The 26,266-nt window shown below is 46.2% G+C and overlaps 2 protein-coding genes across 5 annotated transcripts in view; both read left to right on the top strand.

Moving 5' to 3' along the window:
- Positions 1–4,795: 4,795 nt before the first annotated feature.
- Positions 4,796–10,191, top strand: Mip (major intrinsic protein of lens fiber). The gene is made up of 4 exons (XM_070036473.1): positions 4,796–5,227; positions 5,675–5,839; positions 6,476–6,556; positions 10,006–10,191. Exons 1-4 carry the CDS (start codon positions 4,868–4,870, stop codon positions 10,189–10,191), a joined length of 792 nt encoding a protein of 263 aa, XP_069892574.1. The 5' UTR covers positions 4,796–4,867.
- A 1,801-nt stretch (positions 10,192–11,992) lies between these two features.
- The window catches only part of Timeless (timeless circadian regulator), a 31,314-nt gene continuing 17,040 nt past the window's right edge, over positions 11,993–26,266 (top strand). The window contains exons 1-2 of one of the 4 annotated variants that reach the window (XM_070043284.1): positions 11,993–12,071; positions 26,028–26,193. In XM_070043284.1, the coding sequence (XP_069899385.1) occupies positions 26,097–26,193 (97 nt within the window). In that variant the 5' untranslated portion in view covers positions 11,993–12,071; positions 26,028–26,096. Of the gene's footprint in view, positions 12,072–23,377; positions 23,414–23,475; positions 23,527–23,777; positions 23,860–26,027; positions 26,194–26,266 lie in introns of those variants that run through there. The other 3 variants (XM_070043309.1, XM_070043300.1, XM_070043293.1) reach the window with 3 other exon arrangements.

Below are 26,266 nucleotides of genomic sequence, written 5' to 3'. Positions count from 1 at the left end.
ACTATGTCAATGAAAAAAAAGCTTAGCATGGAGGTGTGCATCTTTCATCCCAGCTATCTGGGAAGGTGTAAAGTTGGAGGAACATAGTCAAAACCAGTTGAGACAGGAAGAGACCCTATGAGAAAATTAACTAAAGAAAAAAGGGCAAAGTTGGGTGTCCTGCCTAACAAGCATATGGCCCGGACTTACACCCTAGTGTCACCAAAAAATTTAAAAACAAAAAAGCAAAGAGCTAGGTTAATACAAAACATTGAGCATATTCATTAAATTAAAATTATTATTATTATTATTATTGCCAATCCTGTGGCTTGAACTCAGGGCCTGGGCACTGGTCTTGAGCTTCTTTTTTTGCTCAAGGCTTACACTCTACCACTTGAGCCACAATTCACTTGCAGCTTTTTCTGTTTATATAGAAATGAGGAATGGAACCCAGGGCTTCATGCATGATAGGCAAGCACTCCATCACTAAGCCACATTCCCAACCCTTAAATTAATTTTGGGTTTTAGTTTTGTACCAGTACTGAGTCCTGAACTCAGGGTCTGGGTGCCGTGCTTTAGCTTTTAGCTTTTTCTGCTCGAGGCTAGTGCTCTACCACTTGAGCCATTTGTTGTTGTTGTTTTTTTTAACATGCATGCTTTGTTTACATTAATCAATCTTTAGAAATATATGTACTTTTTACCCATTACACAATTTCCCAAATGCTAATATTTACATTACTTTTGAGCTCTGCACTACAAAATTTCAAGTAGCTAAAAACTTTCCTGACCCTTACATTTATATTCCCGAAGTCAAAGCTTGTGTATTGATAACCATAGTCACTTCCATACTTTTTCTGATGAAGACTAACCCACAAAAATAAAATGTTTCAGACTGGGAAGTTGGCTCAGTGGTAGAGCGCCTGCCTTGCATGCCTGAGGCCCTGGGTTCGATTCCTCGGCACCACATAAGCAAAAAGAAAAAACCCGGAAGTGGCGCTGTGGCTCAAGTGGTAGAGCGCTAGCCTTGAGCTGAAGAGCTGAGGGACAGTGCTCAGACCCAGAGTTCAGGCCCCACGACCAGACCCCCCAAAAATAAAAATAAAACAAAATAAAATGTTTCTCTCTACTCCTTTTGCTAATAACTATTCACACACACACACACACACACACACACACACACACACACACACACACACACACACACATTTATTTTGTTGTTGTGGGGCTTGAACTCTGGCCCTGGCACTCTTCTTGTGCTCTTCAGCACAAGGCCAGCACTCTACCACTTGAGCCACAGCGCCACTTTGGCTGTTTCTGTTTATGTGGTGCTGAGGAATCGAACCCAGGGCTTCATGCATACAAGGCAAGCGCTCTACCACTAAGCCACCTTCCCAGCCCCTCACTGTTTTATATACTTTAAAATTTGTTATTATATGGGTAGCGTACAGAGGGGTTACAGTTACCTAACTCAAGTAATAAATACATTTCTTTTCTTTTTTGGGGGGGGGGTGGTCCGGTAATGGGGCCTGAACTCTGGGCCTGGGCGCTGTCCCTCAGCTCTTCAGCTCAAGGCTAGCGCTCTACCATTTGAGCAACAGCGCCACTCCCGGCTTTTTTTTCTTTTTGCTTATGTGGTGCTGAGGAATCGAACCCAGGGCCTCAGGCATGCAAGGCAAGCGATCTACCACTGAGCCACCTTCCCAGTCCTATAAATACATTTCTTTTTGAATAGTGTCGCTCGCCCCTTCCCGTGCTTTCTTGCAGATTTTTCATTCTGGCTTTTTTGCTAATTAACTAGAAATAAGCGTCTCCCAGATTTATCTGCCTAGGTAGGCTTCAAACCCCAAACCTCAGACCTCAGCCTCCTGAGTAGCTAGGGTTACAGGTGTGAGCCCCTACCAGTGCCTGTTTTCATTTCCAGTTAGATAAGAAAGAGGCTGACATTCAACTAAGTGGGGAGACTGAACCTCAGAAATGGGCTGAGGTTGGATTTGGATCTCCATAGAGTTGTTGTTGACATTTGTTAAGGAATAGGGGAGGGATGCTGGCATACATCTGCCCTTTGCCCTTCTGTTTCTTCTTACAAGAGGCTGTAGGGTTCTGAGATAACCTCTTCCCACTAATAAAACCCTGATGAATGGCTCATATTTGTTAAGTGTTGTGCTCTGTACCAGGCACTACATTATCTTATTTGATCCAGAATAAATTGAGTCTGCTGTTTATGTTAGAATGATTGAACAAATATTTATTTTCTGTCTTCTGTATGTCAAACCCCAGGTTTGCAGCGGTGTACAGATCAGAGATGGTTCTTGGGTCCCTGGAGCTTATGTCTACTGTTGATAACATGTCCACCTAGAAAGCACTAAAGCCAGCCATGTGTGGTGGTGCATGCCTATAATCCCTCATTTGCTGTTGCTGTTCCTTATGAGTACAGGCTACACAGAAGACTTTTATTCATGATATCCTCTCTCAGCCCTGGTTAAATTATTTATTTATAGCTTGGGCTGGCCTTGGATTCTAGTTCTCCTGTCCACCCAGTGCTGGGATTATAGGCATGTATAACCACATCTGGTTTTATTTGTTTAAAACTGGTATCATTCTATTTTTTTATTTGTTCATTCATTTTTTTGTGTGTGGTGCTAGAGTTTGAACTTAGGGCCTTGCACTAATTAGGCAAGTAGTCCTAAGCTATACCTTCAGCTATTTATTTTATTTATTGTTTTGAGGGTTGAAACTGTGACTTGAATTCAGGGCCTTTTTGTTTAAGGCTAGTGCTCTACAACTTGAGCCACACTTTCACTTCTGGCTCTTTTTACTAGTAAACTGGAGACAAGAGTCTCTCAGACTTAATCTGCCTTGGGTGGATTCAAAGCTTGGTCATCAGATCTCAGCCTCTTTTTTTTTTTTTTTTTTGTCAGTCATAGTGCTTGAATTCTGGGCCTGAGCGCTGTCCCTCAGCTCTTCAGCTCAAGGCTAGCACTCTACCACTTGTGCTACAGAGCCACTTCCGGTTTTCTGGTGGTTTTTATTAGAGATAAGAGTTTCACAGACTTTTCTGCCCAGGCTGGCTTTGAACCATGATCCTCAGATCTCAGCCTCCTGAGTAGCTAGGATTACAGACGTGAGCCACCGGTGCCGAGAAGATCTCAGCCTCTTAAGTAGCTAGGATTATAGGCATGAGCCTCTGGTGTCTGTAAGGTTTTTTGGTAGTGGTGGTAGTCGTCCTGGGTCTTGAATTCTGGGCCTGGGTGCTATCCCTCAGCTCTTCAGCTCAAGGTGAGGGCTCTACCACTTGAGCCACAGCACCACTTCCAGTTTTCTGGTGGTTTATTGGAGATAAGGGTCTCACATACTTTCCTGCCCAGGCTGGCTTTGAACCTCGATCCTCAGATCTCAGCCAGCTGAGTAGCTAGGATTACAGGTATAAGCCACTGACGCTCATATTGGAAATTTATTTTTAATGATAATTAAAAGCCATCCAGCAGAAAAACTAAAACCTTTTTTTTTTTTTTTTGTCAGCCATGGGGCCTAAACTCTGGGCCTGGGCGCTGTCCCTCAGCTCTTCACAGTTGTAGACTAGCGCTCTATCACTTGAGCCTCAGCCCCACTTCCGGCTTTTTCTGCTTATGTAGTGCTGAGAGGAATCGAACCGAGGGCCTCATGCATGCAAGGCAAGTATTTTTACCACTGAGCCACCTTCCCAGCCCCCAAACTAGAACCTTGACAATCACAGAAATATACATGTACTGTTGAAACTAGGACTTCATGGGAAAAGCTGTGACCTGCGTGACTCGCATGGTATGGAAGTGGAGATGGAGTCTAGCAGTGTGTCCCATTTTGTGTTCTCTTCCTACACAGCTCTCTCCTTTAGGTTCCCAGTCCCTCACCAAGCCTGAGCTTGAACCTCTTTTGCTTTCCACATCACTGTTATCTGTCTCTTTGACCAGCCTGTTTTCCTAGATTCAATTCATCACCTCTAGTCCTATCTCTGGGGATCTAGGCTTAGAATTCCAGTGTCCCAATCTTGACTCTTACACAACATTGGATCCTCACATTACTTTACAGCCAGAATTCTGTTTTCTAGTTAGGAAAGATGAAATACAAGCTGACTCTGAGGTTTAACTACTGACTCTTTTCCTCTTTCTAGGCTCTCCAACCCCACTTGCAGCCTGTACTTCTTCCCCGACCTGCCTCTGTGGTTTAAATGACAAGGCTGAGTTTGGAAAGGCAGGTGCTGGCCTGGGTTGGGGGTAGGGAACATGGGCTTGGAGAAAGCCAGACACAGCAGAACTATTCTATCCCAGAGCTGCAGGGTCCACAGATTCCAGCCCAAACCAGCCAATGAGAGAAGGCTTTCTAATCCTAGGGAACTAAAGAATTCTCTTCAGTTATCCAAATTCTCTGCTGAACCCCACTTCTTACCCCCGCCCCCACCCTCACCCTGGGCAGACTCAGAGGAGTCTGAGGCCCCCCAAGAGCACAGCCTATATGCTGCACAAAGTGAATTCAGCTTGACCCAACTTCCAAGGAGATTTCTGAAGAATGTTCTAAAGTAGATGCAGATATCAGTCAGGACTGTGAACCCCAACTTCCACACACAAATAGAGGAAACCTACTGTTCCAGTTCTCCATCCATGAGCCTCACCCTCATGGCACATGGCTCTCTGGGCTCATCTCCCAATTGCGGAAGAAAGGAAAAATCCAGTAGCTGTATCAGATATGTGGGAGTGGACTCAGCCCTCCACAGCTGTGAATGGGTTAAGAGGCTGGCCCAGCTATCTCTGCCTGCCCCTCCCAGGGATTAAGAATCCTCTATAAAGGGGACTGTCCACTCAGACCAGTCCAGGGGGGTATTAGGGACCCAGGCACTGTGCCCATCCCCCCTGCCATGTGGGAACTGCGATCCGCCTCCTTCTGGAGGGCTATATTCGCTGAGTTCTTTGCCACCCTCTTCTATGTCTTCTTTGGGCTGGGATCCTCCCTGCGCTGGGCCCCGGGACCCCTGCATGTCCTGCAGGTGGCTTTGGCCTTTGGCCTGGCCCTGGCTACACTGGTGCAGACGGTGGGCCACATCAGTGGAGCCCATGTCAATCCTGCAGTCACCTTTGCCTTCCTTGTGGGCTCCCAGATGTCCCTGCTCCGTGCCTTCTGCTATATGGCAGCCCAGCTCCTGGGAGCTGTGGCTGGGGCAGCTGTGCTGTACAGTGTTACCCCGCCAGCCGTCCGAGGAAACCTAGCACTCAACACGGTAATGGGCAGCTTCAAGGGATGGGGGAACCTGATGTCTCAATGATTATTCTGACTGGTGCAATATGTGTGTGTGTGTGTTTCCGAGTGTGAGGAAGGATTAAAAGTTGCTTGGAGAGGTAAGGAAGGCAGAGAACCCCAAAATAGAGAATGAAGAAACTTGAGTTCAAGTTCCAGCTTTCCTTGCAACTCCTTACGGGTCCTTGGGAAAACCAATTTTACCTTATAGGCCTCAGTTGCCTCATCCATGTAAATGGGCACAATCAGCAACTGTTTCCTCTGTGAAAGTTTGTTAGAAGACAGGATATAAATTCATTTGCCATGAAGGGGGGTTGTTCATTCCTCCTCTCTAGGAACTGAAGCCCTAAGGGGACTATGTGGGAAGCCTTGAGTAGGTAATACTATGGCTTTCTAATGAGCTGAATTCATCTCTTTTTCCTTTGGTCAGCTGCATGCTGGGGTGAGTGTGGGCCAGGCCACCACTGTGGAGATCTTCCTGACACTCCAGTTCGTGCTCTGCATCTTTGCTACCTATGATGAGAGGCGGAATGGCCGGCTGGGCTCCGTGGCCCTGGCAGTTGGCTTCTCCCTGACCCTGGGCCACCTCTTTGGGGTAAGCAGGAGAGGGGAACAATTTCTCATTCAAGAATTTCAGGTTTCCTAAACCTTTCTCAACTTTTAAAGATTGTTTTGTTTTGTGCCTGTCTGGGGCTTGAACTCAGGGCTGAGGCACTGTTCCTTTGCTTTTTTTGCTCAAAGATAATGCTCTACTGCTTAAGCCATAGCTCCACTTTTGATTTTTTGGTGGTTAATTGGAAGAGTCTCACAGACTTTCCTACCTGGGCTGGCTTTGAACCATGATCCTTAGATCTCAGCTTCCTGCCTAGCTAGGATTTCAGGCGTGAGCCACCAGGCCCATTCCATGATCAAACATGAACATTATCTACCTCCTTCTATCACTCAGCCTAGAGGAACCAACCCTGCCCAAGCCCTACTCTTGTGACAATATCTAGTCCTTCTTGATCCAAAGAGAAATACATGGGTAGACTAGAACTTTGCGTCTGGGCCCACTGTTGGTCCCTAGTTTCAGCATCCCCATCCACTAAGGGAACCCCAGGAGGAGTCTTGTAGCTTTGTCTGTTCTTACTGGCTGCTGGCTGGAGACTAGCTAGCAGCTGTTAATGGTGGTCTGTGAGGAGAGAAGCTGAGTGGGAGGGGTGAGTCTCAGTTACAATCTTGTCTCTTGCAGATGTATTATACTGGTGCAGGGATGAATCCTGCCCGCTCCTTTGCTCCTGCCATTCTTACCCGGAACTTCACCAACCACTGGGTGAGTAAGGGTTAAGATCCTTGAGCCCCTCTGGATGGGGCTGGACTACAAGTTTCAGGTTTGGTTCCTGCTTTCCATCTGGATATGTTGGTTGCTTTGGGCAGCACACAGCTAAGGGGCTGTCAAGAGAGCGTGGTATGCCTGTGTGAGCAGGTTGAGTTACTTTACTAGAAGTTGAGGCTCTTAGCTGGACGTGGTAGTGTGCGTCTATAAAGGCTGAGGATGGAGGATTATTTGAGCACAGAAGTTTGAGGCCAGCCTGGGGAACATAGAAAGAACTCCTCTTAAAACAAAACAAACAACAACAAGCTTTTACTTATATTGTTCCTTTTTTAGTTGGATTTGGGGTTGTTGGATTTCAGAATTTTAACCAAGTATCCTCTGAATGAAGCTATGACAGACAACTAAAAATATGAAGACAAAGCCAGGTGCTCATGGCTCACATCTTTAATCCTAGCTACTCAGGAGGCTGAGATCTGAGGATCATGGTTCAAAGCCAGCCCAGACAGGAAAATCCATGAAACTCTTATCTCCAATAAACTACCCCCCAAAAGAGCCAGAAATGGAACTATGGCTCAGGTGGCAAGAGTGCTAGCTTTGAGCAAAAGAAGCTCAGAGACAGCATTCAGGCCTTGAGCCCAAGTTCCATGACTAACCAAAGAGGGGAGAGTGTATATATATACACACACACACACACACACACACACACACACACACACACACACACACACACACACCAAGATAAACTCCCAAAAAGCAGGATGTGTGCCCAGCACCAGTGGCTCATGCCTGTAATCCTAGCTACTCAGGAGGTTGAGACCTGGGGGATGGATGGTGGTTCAAAGCTTGTCTGAGCCGAAACGTCTGCTAGACTCCAGACTCTCTAACCAGGAAAATGCTGGACCAGATGTGTGACTAAGTGGTAGAGTGCAAGGTTCTGAGTTCAAGCCCTGGTACTGGCACCAAAAAGAAAAAAAAAAGTCAGAATGAGCATGACTGCAAATGGGCCTCAGCTTCCCCTCAATTCTAATACTTTACTAGTCTTTTGTGTGATCCTGGGAAAATAACCCAATCATTCTGTGCCTCAGTTTCTCTAACTATAAAATGAAGTTGTCTGTGCAGAACATTTAGCACAGAATCTAGTATTTGTCTTCAACAAATATTGGTTATGTCTATGTTGTTTAGGCCATATGAAACTAAACATGAAAATAATTAAAAAAAAACTAAAGCTACATACTCATCTTCATAGTATCATTATTCACAATAAAGAAAAGATGGAAGCAACCCTACTATCCCTTGATAGCTGAATGGGTAAATAAAATATGGTCTATACTTACATGGAATATTATTCAGTCTTAAGAAGAAAGGATGTTTTGACATGCTACAACATGTCAACCTTTATGACATTATACCAACCCTGAACCCTGAGGACATTATATATACTAAGTAAAATAAGCCAATCACTAAAAGTTAATTCTGTTTATGTGCTGTGGACTATTCAATTTTGTAGAAGCAGAAGGTATAAGGGTGGTTTCCAGGGGCTGAATTGGAGGGGGGGAAAAGCACTTATTATCTAATAGCTGTAGAGCTTTAGATTAACTGGGGAAAAAAAACTGGAAACAGGCTGCACAATTATGTAAACATACTGTGTGTGTGTGTGTGTGTGTGTGTGTGTGTGTGTGTGTGTGTGTGTGTGTGTGTGTGTGTGTGTGTGTGTGTGTGTGTGTGCCAGTTATGGGGCTTGAACTCAGAGCCTGGGCGCTGTACCTGAGCTTTTTTGCTCAAGACTAGTGCTCTACCACTTTGAGCCACAGAGCCACTTCCTACTTCCTGGTGGTTATTTGGAAATAAGAGTCTGACAGACTTTCCTTCCTGGGACTGGCTTTGAACCTCCATCCTCAGATCACAGCCTCCTGAGTTGCTGGGATTACAGGCATGAGTCACCTGGATCCTGGCTTATGTAAATATACTTAACATTACAAAACTGCAAACTTTAAAGTGTTTGATAAGATAAATGTTATGTCACAAAGCATATTTTACCACAATTTACAAATTTTTCCAAGAAATATATAAACTGATAACAAATATAATAGATATGTGCTAAGAATATGTAGGATAAGGGAATTTTTTTCTAGGTCAGTTGGAGGCTTACTGTCCCTCAGCTTTTTTTTTTTTTTTTTGGGTTCAGTCGTGGGCCTGAACTCTGGGCCTGGGCGCTGTCCCTCAGCTCTTCAGCTCAAGGCTAGCACTCTACCATTTGAGCCACAGCGCCACTTCCGGCTTTTTTCTTTTTGCTTATGTGGTGCTGAGGAATCGAACCCAGGGCCTCATGCATGCAAGGCAAGCGCTCTACCACTGAGCCAACTTCCCAGCCCTGTCCCTCAGCTTTTTTGCTCAAGGCTAGTGCTCTAGCCCTTTGAGCTCCAGCTCTACTTCTAATTTTTTGGTGGTAAATTGGAATAAGAGTCTCATGGACTTTCCTGCCTGGCTGGCTTTGCTTTTTTTTTTTTTTTTTTTCCTTGGTTGTGAGGCTTAAACTAGAATCTAGGCCTGGGCGCTGTCCTCAGCTCTTCAGCTCAAGGCTAGCACTCTAGCACTTGAGCCACTGGACCAATTACGGTTTTCTGAGCGGTTTATTGGAGATAAAAGTATCATGGAGCCGGGCGCTGGTGGCTCACGCCTGTAATCCTAGCTACTCAGGAGGCTGAGATCTGAGGATCGCGGTTCAAAGCCAGCCCGGGCAGGAGAGACCGTGAGACTCCTATCTCCAATAAACCACCAGAAAACCGGAAGTGGCGCTATAGCTCAAGTGGTAGAGCGCTCGCCTTGAGCTGAAGAGCTGAGGGACAGCGCCCAAGCCCAGAGTTCAAGCCCCACGACCGACAAAAAAAAAAAAAAAAAAAAGCCGGGCGCCGGTGGCTCACGCCTGTAATCCTAGCTACTCAGGAGGCTGAGATCTGAGGATCGCGGTTCAAAGCCAGCCCGGGCAGGAGAGACCGTGAGACTCCTATCTCCAATAAACCACCAGAAAACCGGAAGTGGCGCTGTAGCTCAAGTGGTAGAGCGCTCGCCTTGAGCTGAAGAGCTGAGGGACAGCGTCCAGGCCCAGAGTTCAATCCCCATGACCGACAAAAAAAAAAAAAAAAAAAGTATCACGGACTTTCATCCTGGGCTACTTTTGAACCTCGATCCTCAGATCTCAGCCTCCTGAATAGCTAGGATTACAGGCATGAGCCACCAGTGCCAGATCAACTTAAGAGTTTTAAAACAAGGCTCTGAGTCCTATCCCCAATACCACAAAAGCAGTGACTTCTCGCTAAGACAATGGCCAGTTGCATGTGACACTGTGTATAGAATGTCTTGTTTTCCACTGAGGGGGGAAGAAGAGAAGTGGCCTTACCTCCCAGTCCTCCCCCTGAAGTCTAAACATTCCTTTCCTCTTCCCACAGGTGTACTGGGTGGGTCCAATCATTGGAGGGGGGCTAGGCAGCCTCCTCTACGACTTTCTCCTCTTCCCCCGGCTCAAGAGTGTTTCTGAGAGACTGTCTATCCTCAAGGGTACCAGACCCAGTGACTCCAATGGACAACCAGAGGGCACAGGGGAACCTGTTGAACTGAAGACCCAGGCCCTGTAAAATCTCCAGCTGGAGAGAGGAAGTAGAAAGCTGCCGGCTTTCTGTGGAGGGGCCATGCTAGCCCCAAGATGAAGAAAGAGACTGTGGGGAGGGGCATGTACTTCTTTATTTTTTAATGTATGTGTATTTTTCTCTCCCTCTCCCTTTTTGCTGTGTGAAATCTTTCAAGTTGCATTCATAAGCTGGTTGGTGCAAACTTCCCTTCCTCCCCTACCACCTCCCTTCGCCGTGGTGTGTGTGTGTGTGTGTGTGTGTGTGTGTGTGTGTGTGTGTGTGTGTGTGTGTGTGTGTGTGTGTGTGTGTGTGTGTGTATGAATGTGAATGAGTGTGGCTGTGTCTGAGTTTTTGGGAATGCAAGCTTAGGGAAGGGAAATGAGGTGTCAAAGTATATGTCCCTTCCTCAGCCTGGTTTGGTGAACACAGGGAACAGAGACCTTAAGTTTCTGCCCTTTACATTGCTTCCAGTCAAGTGCCAGGTGCTTGATTTCTGAGGAAGCAGAAAAGCTGGGTGGTCCTCTCAGATGGTAGGAGACCAGACATTCCAAGGAGATGGAACTCAAGGGAGGTGGGTGGGAGAGGGAAATGGAGGTATTGGCCCCAGATCATGATGCAAGTGTACCTAAAAGTATGGGGGAACATAAGGGGATAATGTAGTCTACTTATCTCAGGGATGCTTGCCCCAGGGACTTGGGCAGGGGAAGTAACTCTGAGAAAAGTGAACACTGGGATTTGAGCTGTTCTGTAAAGCCACATAAACCTGTCTACATCCACTGGCTGGGTTGTGTGTTCATTCTGCCTTAATGGATCTCCTTGGGCCAGGGAGCTCCCAACCTCTTTAAGGGGTGAGCAAGACTAGAATCTAGAAAAATAAAGCAGCTTAGCTTGTTTGTCTAACATCCCTTGGCAGATGGCACCTAGAATGGCCACCTTAAGGCAAAAACAGGAAATCAGATGGCCTGGAGCAAAGTAGGGGAGGATGGAGGAAGTGTTGCCTTTCCAAGATTTATTTACAGCAAATGTCCAAGTGGAATCTTTCTGCGTTTATCACTAGCTCTAGTCTCTCTCTCTCTCTCTCTCTTTTGTCAGTCGTGGGTTTTGAACTCTGGGCCTGAGTGCTATCCCTCAGCTCTTCCGCTCAAGGAAAGTGCTCTACTACTTGAGTCACAGTGCCACTTCTGGTCTTCTGGTGATTAATTGTAGATAAGACTCTCTCGCACTTTCCTGCCTGGGCTGGCTTTGAACCACAGTCCTCAGATCTCAGCTTCCTGAGTAGCTAGGATTACAGGCCACCAGCTCATGGCCGTATCTTCTTTAATTGGTGGCACAATACATCACCTCAGGCGATGCTCCAGATGACCCTCAACTGAATAATGAATAATGATTGCTAATCTCTTCCCTTTATGAGCTTTCACAAGCTTTAGACTTATGCCTATAGTTATGACAGACAACCATAACTCCCATCGGTTCTTCAGCTCTCCACTTTGGTCCAAATAAAACGTAACTTTCCTAACTAACCACTTAGGACTCCGGAATAGGCCCACTTGACTACAAGGGGAGGAATGTAAACTCGTCTTCACAAGGACCTTAATTTTCACTAGAATGCAACAAGAAATTCATACCGCTGTGACTTTTCCGATGACTACAGGGGATTGACTCAGATAAAAAACAATCCTAGTCCTCTCTTCCCTTCTCCTGATTGTAGCCCCAGTCACCCCTTTCCCCCCTCCGTCCCGCAGTCAAGTGGACTAGTCCGGCTTGCCCCGCCCCACTTCCCGCGCAGGCGAGGACAGTCCCAGCCATACCGGGTGGCGGGAAATTCTGCGACCGGGCATCTGAGGGCTGCTGGCTCTGCGGGGCTCCGGAGAGCCCGCAGAGAGCGGGTGAGTGAGTGTGGCGAGAGGACTGTAGGTAGCCTACGATCCCTTTGCACCCACTGGGTAGTGTCAAGCCACCGGGTAGTGTCAAGCAGCGCTGTCCTGCGGTTCTATCGCCGAGTCTGTGTTCCCGCCGTAAGGTTTATAGGCAGGGGGCGGGGCTCCCGGCGCTCATGCGCATTCGCAGCCCGAGTCTTCTCTGGGGCGCTGCGGCCTGGGGAAGCTGTGATTGGTTCTTCTGCCGTCCCCGCGCGTCTCAAAGCCAGAGCTGAGCTGGTCGCGGGCCAGAGCAGAGCGTTCCAGAGGACTGCTACTGAGAAACTCCCTATCCATTTCAGATTTTTAAAAAAAAAAAAGGTTTGCTGGTCATTAGGACTTTGAAATCACAGCTGTTTGCTAGAAATCTTTTTCTTTAATGGAAGTAATTACTCTGGTCTTTCCCCCTGGGGTGTAAAGTTGCAGGATAAACATCTCTGCTCAAGTTTGTCTGCTAGATGAGTAGCTACTAATTCAGTTTTGTTGTTGTGTGCTGGGCCTTGAACTCAGGGACTGCACCCAGGCCCTGAGTTAGTTTGTTTTCAAGGCTAGTGCTCTACTGCTTGAGCCACAGCTCCATTTCTGGCTTTTTGCTGGTTGGTTAGAGATAAGAATCTGATGGGAGCCTTGGGCCCGTGGCTCAGGCCTGTAATCCTAGCCACTCAGGAGGCTGAGATCTGAGGATCACGGTTCAAAGCCAGCCTGGGCAGGAAAGTCCATGAGACTTTTATCTCCAATAAACCACTAGAAAAACGGAAGTGGTGCTGTGGCCCAAGCGGTAGAGCGCTAGCCTTGAGCTGAAGAGCTGAGGGACAGCGCTTAAGCCCAGAGTTCAAGCCCCACGACCACCACCACCAAAAAGAATCTGATGGGCTTCTTGCCAGCAGCCATCTTCAAACCATGATCTTTAGATATTAGCCTCCTTAGTAGCTAGGATTACTGTCCTGAGCTACTGATACCAGGCTCAGCAAGTCTCAGTTTATTTACTTTGACTTCTGTGCTGTCCTAGAACCTTTTTTAAAAGCCTGACCATTGCCCTTTAACCTTAAAACTCTTACTAGCCGGGCACCGGTGGCTCACTCCGGCAATTCCAGCTACTCTGAAGGCTGAGATCTGAGGATCGTGGTTCAAAGCCAGCCTGGGCAGGAAAGTCTGTGAGACTTTTATCTCCAATAAACCACTAGAAAGCCGAAAGTGGCACTGTGGCTGAAGCAATAGAGCGCTCACCTTGAGCTGAGGAGCGCAGGAGTTCAAGCCCCATGACCAACCAAAAAAAACCCTCTTACTTCAGCAAGTTCACTGACAGGCTTGTGTAGGTGGGCATGGTGGCCTTTCATGGTCTGGACCTGACCCACTGGGCCTCATTTATTTTCTTTCTTTCTTTCTTTCTTTCTTTCCTTCCTTCCTTCCTTCCTTCCTTCCTTCCTTCCTTCCTTCCTTCCTTCCTTCCTTCTTTCTTTCTTTCTTTCTTTCTTTCTTTCTTTCTTTCTTTCTTTCTTTCTTTCTTTCTTTCTTTCTTTCTTTCTTTCTGTCATGGGGCCTGAACTCTGGGCCTGGACGCTGTCCCAGCTCTTCAGCTCAAGGCTAAAGCTCTACCACTTGAGCCTCATGCATGCAAGGCAAACACTCTGCCACTGAGCCACCTTTGGGCCTCATTTTCTAAAGCCCTAATTTTTTTTTTTTCATCTCATCTTTGACTACTAACCACAGTACCTGTGCTCCTCCTGCTCCCTATTTGGTTTTGTTTTGTTTTGTTTTTTGGTCCGGTCATGGGGCCTCAACTCTGGGCCTGGGCTCTGTCCCTCAGCTCTTCAACTCAAGGCTAGTGCTCTACCACTTGGTCCTGCTCCCTATTTGGAAGTTCTTGTCATTTCCCTGCCAGTGAGCTTGTCTTTGAGTTCAGAGCCCATTGTAGCTCTGAAATCCAGTTTATCCAGCCCTCCCTGGGCCAAGCTGGCCATGTCTTCCTTTGTGCTTTTGATGTAGTGTACCTTCCTCTATTATCAGTGGCACTATACAATTTAATAAAGGTTACTGAGCTCCTGATAGGTTCCATGTACTGTGGTCAGCACCAAGTGTATAAAGAGATGAATAGTTCAACCCCTGTGGAACTGACAGTCTGGTAGGAAAAACATGTATATAGGAGTCTTCTGCAGTTAGGGGTTACAAAATTATAAATAAGTTCTCCCTGGTGGTATTCACCCATGATTTCAGTTAGTCCAGGTTACTGAGAGATAAAGGTAAGGAGGCTCGAAGATAAAGGGTGGCCTAAGAAAACAAACACAAGACACTGAAAAATAAAAGCCAAAAGGACTTTGGCATGATTCATGTGGGAGAGCAACTGTCTAACACAGGCCCTGAGTTCAAATCCCAGTACAACAACCAAGTTCTCCCTGGCTTCCTTACTCCTTCCTCTGCACTCACCACCTTAAATCCTTATGCTTTCATATCTTCAGCCCCATTCTCTTCTATCTCAACTTCAAGATTTGTTTAGATCAGTTATAGAGCACTATACTATAGAGCACTTATAGAGCTCTATAGAGCACTTATACTATACTAGTCATGATTTTTTTTTTTTTTTTTGGAGGGGGGTCCGGTCATGGAGCCTGAACTCTGGGCCTGGGCGCTGTCCCTCAGCTCTTCAGCTCAAGGCTGGCGCTCTTCCACTTGAACCACAGTGCCGCTTCCAGCTTTTTTCTTTTTGCTTATGTGGTGCTGAGGAATCGAACCCAGGGCCCCATGCATGCAAGGCAAGCGCTCTACCACTGAGTCACCTTCCCAGCCCCTAGTCCTGATTTTTGAGCTCAACGAGTTTACATTTTAGAGTGGTAGTTAATAGGATAAATTAGACTCATCTGAGGTGCATTTCCCAATCTCCCTCCCTTCCTTCTTCCCTTCCTAGAAGTAGTTAACAGGGGACTGAGTTAGACTCACCTGAGGAGCATTTTCTTCTTCCTTCTCTCCTCTCTGTCCGACCCTGTAGAGGTGTTTATTAGGAATTGAACCCAGTGCCTCATACATGCTAGTCAAGCACTCTACCACTGAGCTACAATCCCAACTCTTTTATTTTGAGATGAGGTCTTGCTTGCTAAGTTGCCTAAACTGGCCTTGAGCCTGGGATCCTCCTGCTTCAGTCTCCCATGCAGCTAGGATTACAGGCTTGGAACATCATGCTCAGCTGTGAGGTGCATTTTCAAAATACATTTGCCCACGTTCCACTCTGGAAATTTTGATCCAGTAACCAGGCTATGAAAATTAAAAGATGAATAAGAAAATTCCTGTCTTCAAGGAATCTGAGGAAAATGAGGGGAGACAGACCTTTTAAATAATCAACTTTAACTATTATATTTAGCATGAGTATTAAGTGCCATGATAGCTGTCTGTACATAGATACAAAGGAGGAAAGTTGCTTCTGTGTGAAGAATTCAGGAAGAATTGCCATTTTCACTCTGTGTGTGTGTATGTGTGTGTATGTACACATGAGTGTACACATGCATATGCTTGCTGGTTTGGGGGTCTTGAACTCAGGGCCTGAACTCTGTCCCTGTGCTTTTTTTGCTCAAAGCTGGTGTTCTATCACTTGAGCCACAGCTCCACTTCTGGCTTTTTGGTGGCTAGTTGGTGACAAGTCTCCGACTTTCCTGCTCAGGCTTTGAACTACAATCTTAAGATAGTAGCCACCTGAGTAGCTAGGATTACAGGCCATTTTCACACTTTTTCGTTGCTGTTTGTGGGGCTTGAACTCTTGACCTGGTCTCTGCCCCTCAGCTCTTCAGCTCAAGGTGAGCACTCTACCACTTGAACCACAGTGCCACTTCCCATTTTTTTGGTGTGTGTGTGGTTTTGTTGTTTTTTTTTTTTTGTCGGTCGTGGGGCTTGAACTCTCGGCTTGGGTGCTGTCCCTGCACTCTTCAGTTCAAGGTGAGCGCTCTACTGCTTGATCCACAACACCACTTCCGGTTTTCTAGTGGTTTATTGGAGATAAGAGTCTCATGGACTTTCCTGATGGGGCTGGCTTTGAACCGTGATCCTCAGATCTCAGCCTCCTGAGTAGCTAGGATTATGGGCGTGAGCCACCAGCACCTGGCTTTTTTTGGTGTTTAATTGGAGATAAGAGTCTCAAGGATTTTCCTGCCTGGGCTGGCTTTCAACCTTGATCCTCAGATCTCAGCCTCCTGAGTAGCTAGGATTACAGGCATGAGCTACCAGTGCTCAGCCAGTTTTCACTCTTAAAAGAAGTCCATAGGGGGCTGGGAAGGTGGCTCAGCAGTAGAGTGCTTGCCTTGCATGCATGAGGCCCTGGGTTTGATTCTTAAGCACCACATAAGCAGAAAAAGCTGGAAGTGACGCTGTGGCTCAAGTGGTAGAGTGCTAGCCTTGAGCTGAAGAGCTGGGGGACAGCGCCCAGGCCTAGAGTTCAAGCCCCACAACCCACCTTAAAAAAAGAAAAAAAAAGGAGAGAGAGAGAGAAAGAGAGAGAGAGAGATCCATAAATGGGAGGAGGGCATTCTGGACAGAGGAGTAGCTTACCCAGGAGGTGGAAAGGTAACCACAGGCATATATGAAGGGCTATGTAATGTTGAGGTTGGAGACTACCAAAGTTTTTTTTTTTGTAGTACATGTTAATGTAAATACTTCTAATACTACCAAAGTGAAATATAAATTTTTCTCCTACCTTAAATTCCCCCATTTTTCCCCACAAACATCACTCTGTGTGTGTGTGTGTGTGTGTGTGTGTGTGTGTGTGTGTGTGTGTGTGTGTGTGTGTGTGTGTGTTGTGCACATGCTGTAATTGAGGTTTGAACTTAGGGCCTTGTGGTTGCTAGGCATGTGCTCTGTCACTTGATCCATGTCTCCACCCCTTTTTGCTTTTTTTGTTGTTGTTGTTGTTGGTGGTGGTGGTGGTGGGGCCTGAACGCTGGGCCTGGGCGGCTGTCCCTCAGCTCTTCAGCTCAAGGCTAGCACCCTACCACTTAAGCCACAGCACTACTTCTGGCTTTTTCTGCTTATGTGGTGTTGAGGAATCGAACCCAGGGCCCCATGCATTCAAGGCAAGCACTCAACCACTGAGCCACCTTCCCAGCCCCCTTCCTAATCTCCCTCCCCACCTCCCCCCCCACACCTTTTTCTGGACCAAGATCCTTCCTCCTATGACTTCTGTATAGATAGGACCACAGGTACCTACCATCATACCCAGCTTGTTTGTTGAGATAAAATCTTAAACTAGCCTAAGCTAGACTTGAACCTTGATCCTCTTCCTGAGCTCTCCCTCTTAAGTAGCTAGGACTATCTATGGGTGTGAACCACTGCACCCTGCTGAAGTGTTTTTAAGCCAGGTGGGGATGTGGTCAAATCAGATCATTATCTTGTTAATGTGACCGAGTACAACTGTAATCCCAGCATTGGCAAGTCTGAGAGAGAAAGATCATGAATGCAAGGCCAACCTGGGCTAAATAACAAGTCAGTGTGAGCTACATAGGGAGACCCTGTCCAAAAAAAACCCTAAGATTTAAAAAAAGCTCAGAGATACAAGGAGAGTTTCGGCTACTCAACTGAATCATGTAAGCAGTGCTCAGAAGCTGAACTAAGACAGTAGCAAAGCTGATAGACAGGGCTGGATAGAGGGGCTTAAGCAAGTTAAGGGAGATAGAGGTGACTCCTAAGTTTCCACACAGGTTTTCCCTAATTTGAACAGTTGAAGTATCAGAGTCTGAGTGATCTAAAACAGAAGTGGAGATGGTGGGGAATGGTGAATTCAGTAATTCAGTGTTGATCATATGGCATGCAAGATGTCTCAGAGACATACAAGTTGGTTGTTTTGTTTTGTTTTCTTTTGTGTCAGTACTAGGGCTTGGACTCTAAGCCTCATCTGAACATGGCTTTCTTGCTCATAGCTAGCATTTTGTTTCCTTTTTTTTTTTGGTAGGTCGTGGCACTTGAACTCTGGGTCTGGGCGCTGTCCCTCAGCTCTTCAGCTCAAGGTTAGTGCTCTATCTACCACTTGAGCTACAGTGCCATTTCCAGTTTTGGAGATAAGAGTCTCACAGACTTTCCTGCCCAGGCTGGCTTTGAACCATGATCCTCAGATCTTAGCCTCCTGAGTATTTAGGATTACAGGCGTGAGCCACTCCACTGGTGCCTGGCTAGTGTTTTTATTTCTTGAGCTATGCCTCCTATCTGGCATTTTTGCTTGTTAATGGGAAATGAGAGTCTCAGATTTGTCTATAGGGTGACTTCAAATGTCAATCCTCAGATCTTAGCCTCCTGAGTAGCTAAGATTACAGACCTAAGCCACAAACACCCAGCTGTGTTTATTCTTCCTGAGCTTCTGTTTGTTCATCTATAAAATGGAAATGATAGTCTCTATCATTAGGAGTTCAAAGTATAGTAATGCAATGAAAACATAGAGTACACGAGGAGATGCTCCCCCCCCCTTCCCCGGTTGTGGGGTTTGAATTCAGTGCCTGGTGCCATCTCTGAGTTTTTTCACTCAAGGCTAGCACTCTACCACTTTGACCCACAGTGCCACTTCTGGTTTTCTAGTGGTTCATTGGAGATAAGAGTCTCATAGACTTTCTTGCTCAGGCTGGCTTTGAACCATGATCTTCAGATCTCAGCCTCCTCAGTAGCTAGGATTACAGACATGTTCCAACAGTACCCGGCTATATTCCCCCCTTCCCCCCCCCCCCCCCCCCCGCCCAATACTGGGGCTTGAATTCAGGCCCAGTTTTCAAACTCTCACTCAGCTTTCTGGTTCACAGTTGGTACCCTATCACTTGAGCCAGGCCTTTTTTCTGGCTTTTTTGCTGTTTATTTGAAGATAAAGATCTGCTAAGACTGCTTCAAACCTTGATTCTCATATCTCAGCTTCCTGCATAGCTAGGATTATATCTGGGAATCACTGGCACCCAGGAGGAAGAGACTATTTTAGGGTTTGCAGAAATGATTTTTTCTGTGATGTGTGTGTGTGGGTGGGGGGGGTGGGTTTTGCAGCACTGAGGCTTGAACTTATGGCTTCACATAGTAGGCAAACATCCTGTCAGTTGGGCCATGCCAACAGACATTTTGGATTTTGTTTTTGAGGTAAGGTCTTGCTGACTTTGCTTGGGCTGGTCTCTAACTTAATAATTGGTGCAGGCTGAGTTTGAACTGGAGATCTTCTCACCTCCTTTTCCACCTGCTAGAGTACAGGTTTGAGCCACTGCACCCAGCTTTACTTTTATTTTACCCCATCAGTTTACAAAGTACTTTTTTTTTGGGGGGGGGTCCGGTCGTGGGGTCTGAACTCTGGGCCTGGGCACTGTCCCTCAGCTCTTCAGCTCAAGGCTAAGGCTCTACCACTTGAGCCACAGTGTCACTTCCGGCTTTTTTCTTTTTGCTTATGTGGTGCTAAGGAATCGAACCCAGGGCCTCATGCATGCAAGGCAAGCACTCTACCACTGAGCCACCTTCCCAGCCCTACAAAGTACTTTTTTTTTTTTTTTCTGTCGGTCGTGGGGCCTGAACTCTGGGCCTGGGCACTGTCCCTCAGCTCTTCAGCTGTCGATGAGCACTCTACCACTTGAGCCTCAGCCCCACTTCTGGCTTTTTCTGCTTATGTGGTGCTGAGGAATCGAACCCAGGGCCTCATGCATGCAAGGCAAGCACTCTACCACTGAGCCACCTTCCCAGCCCTACAAAGTACTTTTATATGAGTGATTTCATTAGATTCCCACAGTGACTATATGAGGTGATAAGGAAGATACCTTTCTGTGTCAATTCAGATCCTGTAGGAAGCAGACAGTGAGATGGAGTTAGGTGCAAGGCATTTATTGAAGCTGGGAATAATCCTGCTCAGGAGGCTGAGATCCGAGTTTGAAGCCTTCTTGTACAGGAACATCCATAAGAAGTTTATTTCCACTTAACAACCAAAAACCCAGAAGTGGAACTGTGACTAAAATGGCAGAGTACCAGCCTTGAATGGAAAAGGACAGAGTGCAGGCCCTACGTTCAAGCCCCAGTACCAGTACAAAAAAAGGAAGAAAAATAAAGATGCTCATTGAGGAATTTGTCTGATACTGTTAGGAGAAGGGAGGGAGCCCAATTGGAGGCCGAGAGAGCCTCAGGCCACAAGGCAAGTGGATAGTCTCCTCCAATCCAGTGTGAAATTCTGGAGCAGGGATTGCTTCATTGGACAGAAAAGGCTAGACCTTATACTTCTGTGCTTAGCCATGGTGGGGAAGGGGCATGGGAGAGCTGTCTGGGAAGAAAAGAACTGAAGTAGATCCTGTATCTGCTAGCTGTCAACCAACTGCATTCGCAACCGAATAGCAAGCCCTTTTTTGAGAAGTCTGAGCAGGCCTTGCCACCCTTTCCTTCCCCTTTTTCAGATTCAGAAGCTGAGAGTAGATTCTGTCTTCTGATCATTGTACTGTCTGATGACACCAACTTACATTCTGCAGCCGCTGCACTAATTGAATGTCTCCTGTATGAAAGCCTCTGGATTTAGTGTGTTTAGAAATGTGTAAGACAATGATTTGTCCAGGAAAAAAGAACTATTCTGGGACCTGCAGAAAGTAGGTCCAGAAGTAAGAGGTAGAGATGTAGAGTGGTTTGTACCATCTGCTTGGTCCTACCCTGCTGAAGGCTCACTCCTGGTATGAGCTGACTGTGAAGGTCAGAGAGGCTTTGGGGACTCAAGAAGGAAGGAGACTTCCACAATGGAGGGAATAAACTGAGGGGAGTTTATGTTTGAGACACGTGTGTTTGTGTTTCTGGATGAGGGTCCCAACATCAATCAAGCCATAGATCAGAGTGGAACGGGTTAGGTGGGTATCGTGTGGTGTAGGTGCAATGAGAATAACCAGATTATAAATAAAGAAGAGGAAGATGGGGCCAGACAGACTGAGTAACTTATGTAACTGAATGAAAAGAGAAAGGAAAGGAAAAAGACAAAAATAAATAAACTCTTACCTCCAGATTTTAAAGAAAAGGAATATGAATTCATAAGTATTGGGTCCCTGTGTGATTTTTTTAAGTAGTATGTTTCTACCAGGGAGGGCTGGATCTCCTGGTGCAAGCTCTTTTATCCCAGCTCTAATGAATGGACCTAAGACTATGGGGCTGCTGGCCTGGGAGCTCTACAATAAGTCTCTGACCTATTTCTTCCTTTACGCTGCAGTTGTCCCACTCAAAACTGCCAGGATTAGAGCCAAAGTCTTGACTCTCTTGCCTTCTCCCATCTGCCAGGACTGTTTCTTCCCTGTTTCCATTCACTATGGTAGCCAGGAAACCCCCCTGTTATTTTTGCCTTTCAGGTAAGGTAATGTGTTAAAAGCAGGGATTGGGGGCCAGTTTTTGCAAGAACGGAATCCTTATTTATTTGTCTTGGCTGTTAGAAGACTTAGCATTTCACACCTTTTTAGTACCAAAGTGTGATACCTACTCATTAGAAGGAAAATGTGGTAATTTTCATTTTTCAGCTCCTTCCTTCCTTCCTCCCTCCCTCCCTCCCTCCTTCCTTCCTTCCTTCCTCTTTCTTTCTTCCTTCCTTCCTTCCTTTCTTTCTTTCTTTCTTTCTTTCTTTCTTTCTTTCTTTCTTTCTTTCTTTCTTTCTTTCTTTCCTTCTTTCTTTCTTTCTTTCTTTTTCTTTCTTTCGTCTTTCTTTCTTGTGCCAGTCCTGGGGCTTGAACTCAGGGCCTGGGTGCTGTCCCAGAGGTTTTTTTTTTGGTTTTGTTTTTCTCAAGACTAGTATTCTACCACTTTGAGCCACAGTACCATTTTGGGTTTTCTGGTAGTTACTTGGAGATAATAGTCTCATGGACTCTCCTGCCCAAGCTGGTTTTGAACTGCAATCCTTAAATCTCAGCTCCTAAGTAACTAGTATTATAGGTGTAAGCCACTGGTGCCAGGCACATTCTTTGTTTTTATTTCTTTTTATTTGTTTTTTTGTTGTTGTTTCTTGGAGTTTTTCTTTTCTGTGCTTTTGATTGAACTCAGGGGAAAATCTTTTTTTTTTTTTTTTTTTTTTTTTTTGGGTCCGGTCGTAGGGCCTGAACTCTGGGTCTGGGCGCTGTCCCTCAGCTCTTCAGCTCAAGGCTAGCGCTCTACCACTTGAGCCACAGCACCACTTCTGGCTTTTTTTCTTTTTGCTTATGTGGTGCTGAGGAATTGAACCCAGGCCTCAGGCATGCAAGGCAAGTGCTCTACCACTGAGCCACCTTTCCAGCCCCTCAGGGGAAAATCAGGGGAAAATCTTTACAATGAAACAGCCTTGCCTTCTTTTCTGCCGTGTGTGTGTGTGTGTGTGTGTGTGTGTGTGTGTGTGTGTGTGTGTGTGTGTGTGTGTGTGTGTGTGTGTGTGTGTGTGTGTGTGTGTGTATGTGTGGTGTGTGTGTGTGTGTGTGTGTGTGTATGTGTGTGTGTGTGTGTGTGTGTCAGTCCTGGCGTTTGAACTCAACCTAGATGCTGTTTATGAGATTTATTATTTATTTTTTGGTCGGTTGTGGGGCCTGAATTCTGGGCCTGGGTGCTTGCTGTCCCTCAGCTCTTCAGCTCAAGGCTAGTGCTCTACCACTTGAGCCACAGCGCCACTTCTGCTGAGGAATCAAACCCACAGCCTTATGCATGCAAAGAAAGCACTCTACCACTTAGCCAACTTCCCAGCCCCCTGTTTGTGAGCTTTTTTTTTTTTTTGCTCAAGGCTAGTGCTCTACCACTTGAGCCACACCTCCACTTGTGACTTTTTGGTGGTTAATTGGAGATAAGAGTCTCACAGACTTAGTTGTTTGGGCTGCTTGGAACTGCCATCCTCAGATCTCACCCTCCTGAGTAGCGAGGATTACAGGCATGAGCCCCCAGCTCTCAGCTTTGTGTCTTTTTTTGGGGGGGGTGCGGACCACTGTGGGATTTGAACTCTGGGCCTGGGCACGTCCCTCAGCTCTTCAGCTCATTGCTAGCGCTATACCACTTGAGCCACAACAGTTTTTTTTAAGTGGTTTATTGGAGATAAGAGTCTCACAGACTTTCCTGCCCAAGCTGGCTTTGAACTATGTTTCTCAGATCTCAGCCTCCTGAGTAGCTAGGATTACAGGCGTGAGCCACCAGCTCCTGGCTTCCTGCTATCTTTTACATCGCTATCTTTTACGTCAGCTTCCTAGGCTGTCACGTGGAGAGAACAATCAAGGAAGGCCTTCAGTCTAGACATGTTTGCATGTATGCATGCAGAGGGGGTGTGTGTGTGTTTGTGCGTACACGCGCACGCGCGCGAGCAGGTGGGGGTGGTATGTACAAATACCTCAGTGATTTCCCTGGAAACCACCATGTGTCTTGAGGTGAGTCAGGGATTTCATACACTGCAGCTGCCTCATCAGAGCCCAAGTTACCACTGTGCAGGTCCCTGAGAATAAAGAGCAAAGAAAAGTCTCCTAGTTCTTCAGTTTACCCAGTGAGTGTTTTTCTGGCTTCTTGTGTTGTGGCCTGCTTTCAGAAAGTAGGTTAGCCCTGGGTGGTGGTAGAAGGATCGTGGCTTCCTGAAGAAGTAGACCAGTTACATAAATGTAGAGATAGCATCAGGCATTAAGCCTTAGTCCTTAGGAGACTTCCTAGCCATTTCCTGTGGAGGAGTAGAGGTGGAGTCAGAATTTAGAAGTAGGTATTCAAGCCAGCCAAAGTTTCTTTTGTAAAGGATGCTGTTAAGGGCTCTGAGCGGCGTAGCTGAAGGTGTGCATGGGACAAGATTGATGAATGTTCCTGTATTCCTGACCTGACACCAGACCAGGTAGAGAATGTCATGTGTTCATGTGTGGCCATGTAGTCAGGATCCAGGTCTGAGAAGTCTGGGATAGATGCTCAATCTGTACCTATGTGATTGTCGAAGGCTTAAGGATTTGATTTGTTTTTTGGGGTTTTTTTTGGGTCCGGTTGTGGGGCCTGAACTCTGGGCCTGGGCGCTGTCCCTCAGCTCTTCAGCTCAAGGCTAGCGCTCTACTACTTGAGCCACAGCTCCACTTCCAGCTTTTTTCTTTTTGCTTATGTGGTGCTGAGGAATCGAACCCAGGGCCTCAGGCATTCAAGGCAAGCGCTCTACCACTGAGCCACCTTCCCAGCCCCAGGTTTAAGGATTTGAATAAACAGGGATATGCTTCAGAGAAGGGATATGATTCTTCTGGGGAAAGGAGAGTAACAGAGAGTAACAGATTCCTACTCACTCCCATTGGTCTCCAGTCTGTTATGTACTGACTACAACTGAGCTTGCCATGATTTAGGGTAATTTTGACCAGGTGTGGCCTCTTGTGTCTGATCCATTCAGAAAGTGGAGGATTTAGGAACATTAAGGAGGTTCATGAGTTTGAAGCTAACCTTTGCTATATAACAAGATCATGTCTCAAAAAAAATAAAAAAGTAAGGGGAAAACAATGGAGGGGTAACAATGCTCAATAGGAAGTGTACTCATTACCTTACTCATGTAACTGTAACCCTCTGTATAGTATCTTTACAATACAAAATAAAAAACATTTAAAAAATAAAATAAAATAAAAAAAAGAGGGGGCTGGGAAAGTGGCTTAGTGGTAGAGTGCTTGCCTTGCATGCATGAGGCCCTGGGTTCAATTCCTCAGCACCACATAAGCAGAAAAAGCCAGAAGTGGCACTGTGGCCCAAGTGGTAGAGTGCTAGCCTTGAGCTGAAAAGCTGAGGGACAGTGCCCACGCCCAGAGTTCAGGCCCCATGACTGACAAAAACAAACAAAATAAATAAGTTAAATTAAAAAAAGAGGAATTTGGGGGATGAGTATGAAGAAACTTTTCACAGTTCAGTGTTTCAGAAGCCTCAGGGCTCCAGGATGTATCACTAAATAGAATCACTGTGTGACTGGGATTTCTTAATTCCTGTAGCACTCAGGGCTGTTCTGTGTATAGAAGAGTTGCAAAAGTTGGGGGGGGGCACTGGATCTGAACATTTTGAGGGAGCAGATAAGCTTACCCTTTTCCTCCCAAGGCTGCAGAGCTTTCTGAGGTGAAAGTCTCAGAGTTCATGCCCTTGTCTAAGTAACCATTCTTCCTATGGAGCAGGTGCCTGCCCCATTTATAGGGTAGAACTTATTGGTTTTATTTGGTAGAAGCTTAGCTTAAAGCTAAATTTTAAGCTTAGCCCTAAGGGCCTAAGAATGTAGCTCAGTGGTAGTGCATTTGCCTAGCATGCATGAGCCCCTTTATTCCATCAGGTAATAACAAAAAACAGCAAACAACAACAACAAACACCAGCCAGGCACCAGTGACTCTTAGCTGTTTAAGAGGCTGAGACCTGAGGATCAGGATTCAAAACCAGCCCAGGCAGGGAAGACCGTGAGACTTTTCTTTCTCTCTCTCTCTCTCTCTTTCTTTCTTTCTTTCTTCCTTCCTTTCTGTCTTTCTGTCTTTGTCTTTCTGTCTTTCCTTCTGTCTTTTTTTTTTGGCCAGTCCTGAGGCTTGAGCTCTGGGCCTGGGTGCTTTCCCTGAGCTCCTTTTGCTGAAGGCTAGTACTCTTATCACTTGAGCCCCAGAGCCACTTTTTCTGTAATTTAATTGGAGGTAAGAGTCTCAAAGACTTTCCTGTCCAGGCTGGCTTCGAGCCCATGATCCTCAGATCTCAACCTCCTAAGTTGGTAGGATTACAGGCGTGAGCCATTAGTGCCTGGCTCCATGAGACTTTTATCTCCAATAACCAAAAAAGCCTGAAGTGGTACTGTGGCTCAAAGTTGTAGAGTGCTTGTTTTTAGCAAAAAGAGCTCAGGGACAGCACCTAGGCCCTGAGTTCAAGTCTCACGACTGACAAAAATACCCCAAAAACTGTCCTTGGAACTGGGAGCATTTATTTGAAGATCTTGCTCAGAATACTCAGCATTAGTATGTTTGTTCCTCTCTCCTTTTTTTACAGAAAAGACCCTACATTCTTCCTTTGTCTCTATAGGCCTCATCAGATTTTCCTTCTCCCGCGTCTGCATATTCCTTACTTCTCTGTTGGCTGGTCCTCTGATATATGGACTTAAACATGATGAACTGTGAACTTCTAGCCACTTGTAGTGCCCTAGGGTACTTGGAGGGAGACACTTACCACAAGGAACCAGATTGCTTAGGTGAGTATCTTTTTGAGGAATCAGGTAAAAACTCTATTGACTTGAGGAGATCTGTCTCCAGGAGGCGCTTGGG

This window comes from Dipodomys merriami, unplaced genomic scaffold (genome assembly GCF_024711535.1).
Source record: "Dipodomys merriami isolate MVZ:Mamm:240054 unplaced genomic scaffold, mDipMer1.0.p SCAF_10, whole genome shotgun sequence".
Classification (NCBI taxonomy): Eukaryota; Metazoa; Chordata; class Mammalia; order Rodentia; family Heteromyidae; genus Dipodomys; species Dipodomys merriami.
Note: the sequence above shows the minus strand (reverse complement) of the source record. Positions and strands in the feature narration are given on the sequence as shown.

Bases quoted from the DNA above. Each gene is read 5' to 3' on its own strand.
- Mip (XM_070036473.1), top strand. From the start codon at position 4,868: ATGTGGGAACTGCGATCCGCCTCCTTCTGGAGGGCTATATTCGCTGAG. The intron at 5,228-5,674 runs GTAATGGGCAGC...TCCTTTGGTCAG, and splicing joins GAAACCTAGCACTCAACACG to CTGCATGCTGGGGTGAGTGT. The intron at 5,840-6,475 runs GTAAGCAGGAGA...TGTCTCTTGCAG, and splicing joins CCCTGGGCCACCTCTTTGGG to ATGTATTATACTGGTGCAGG.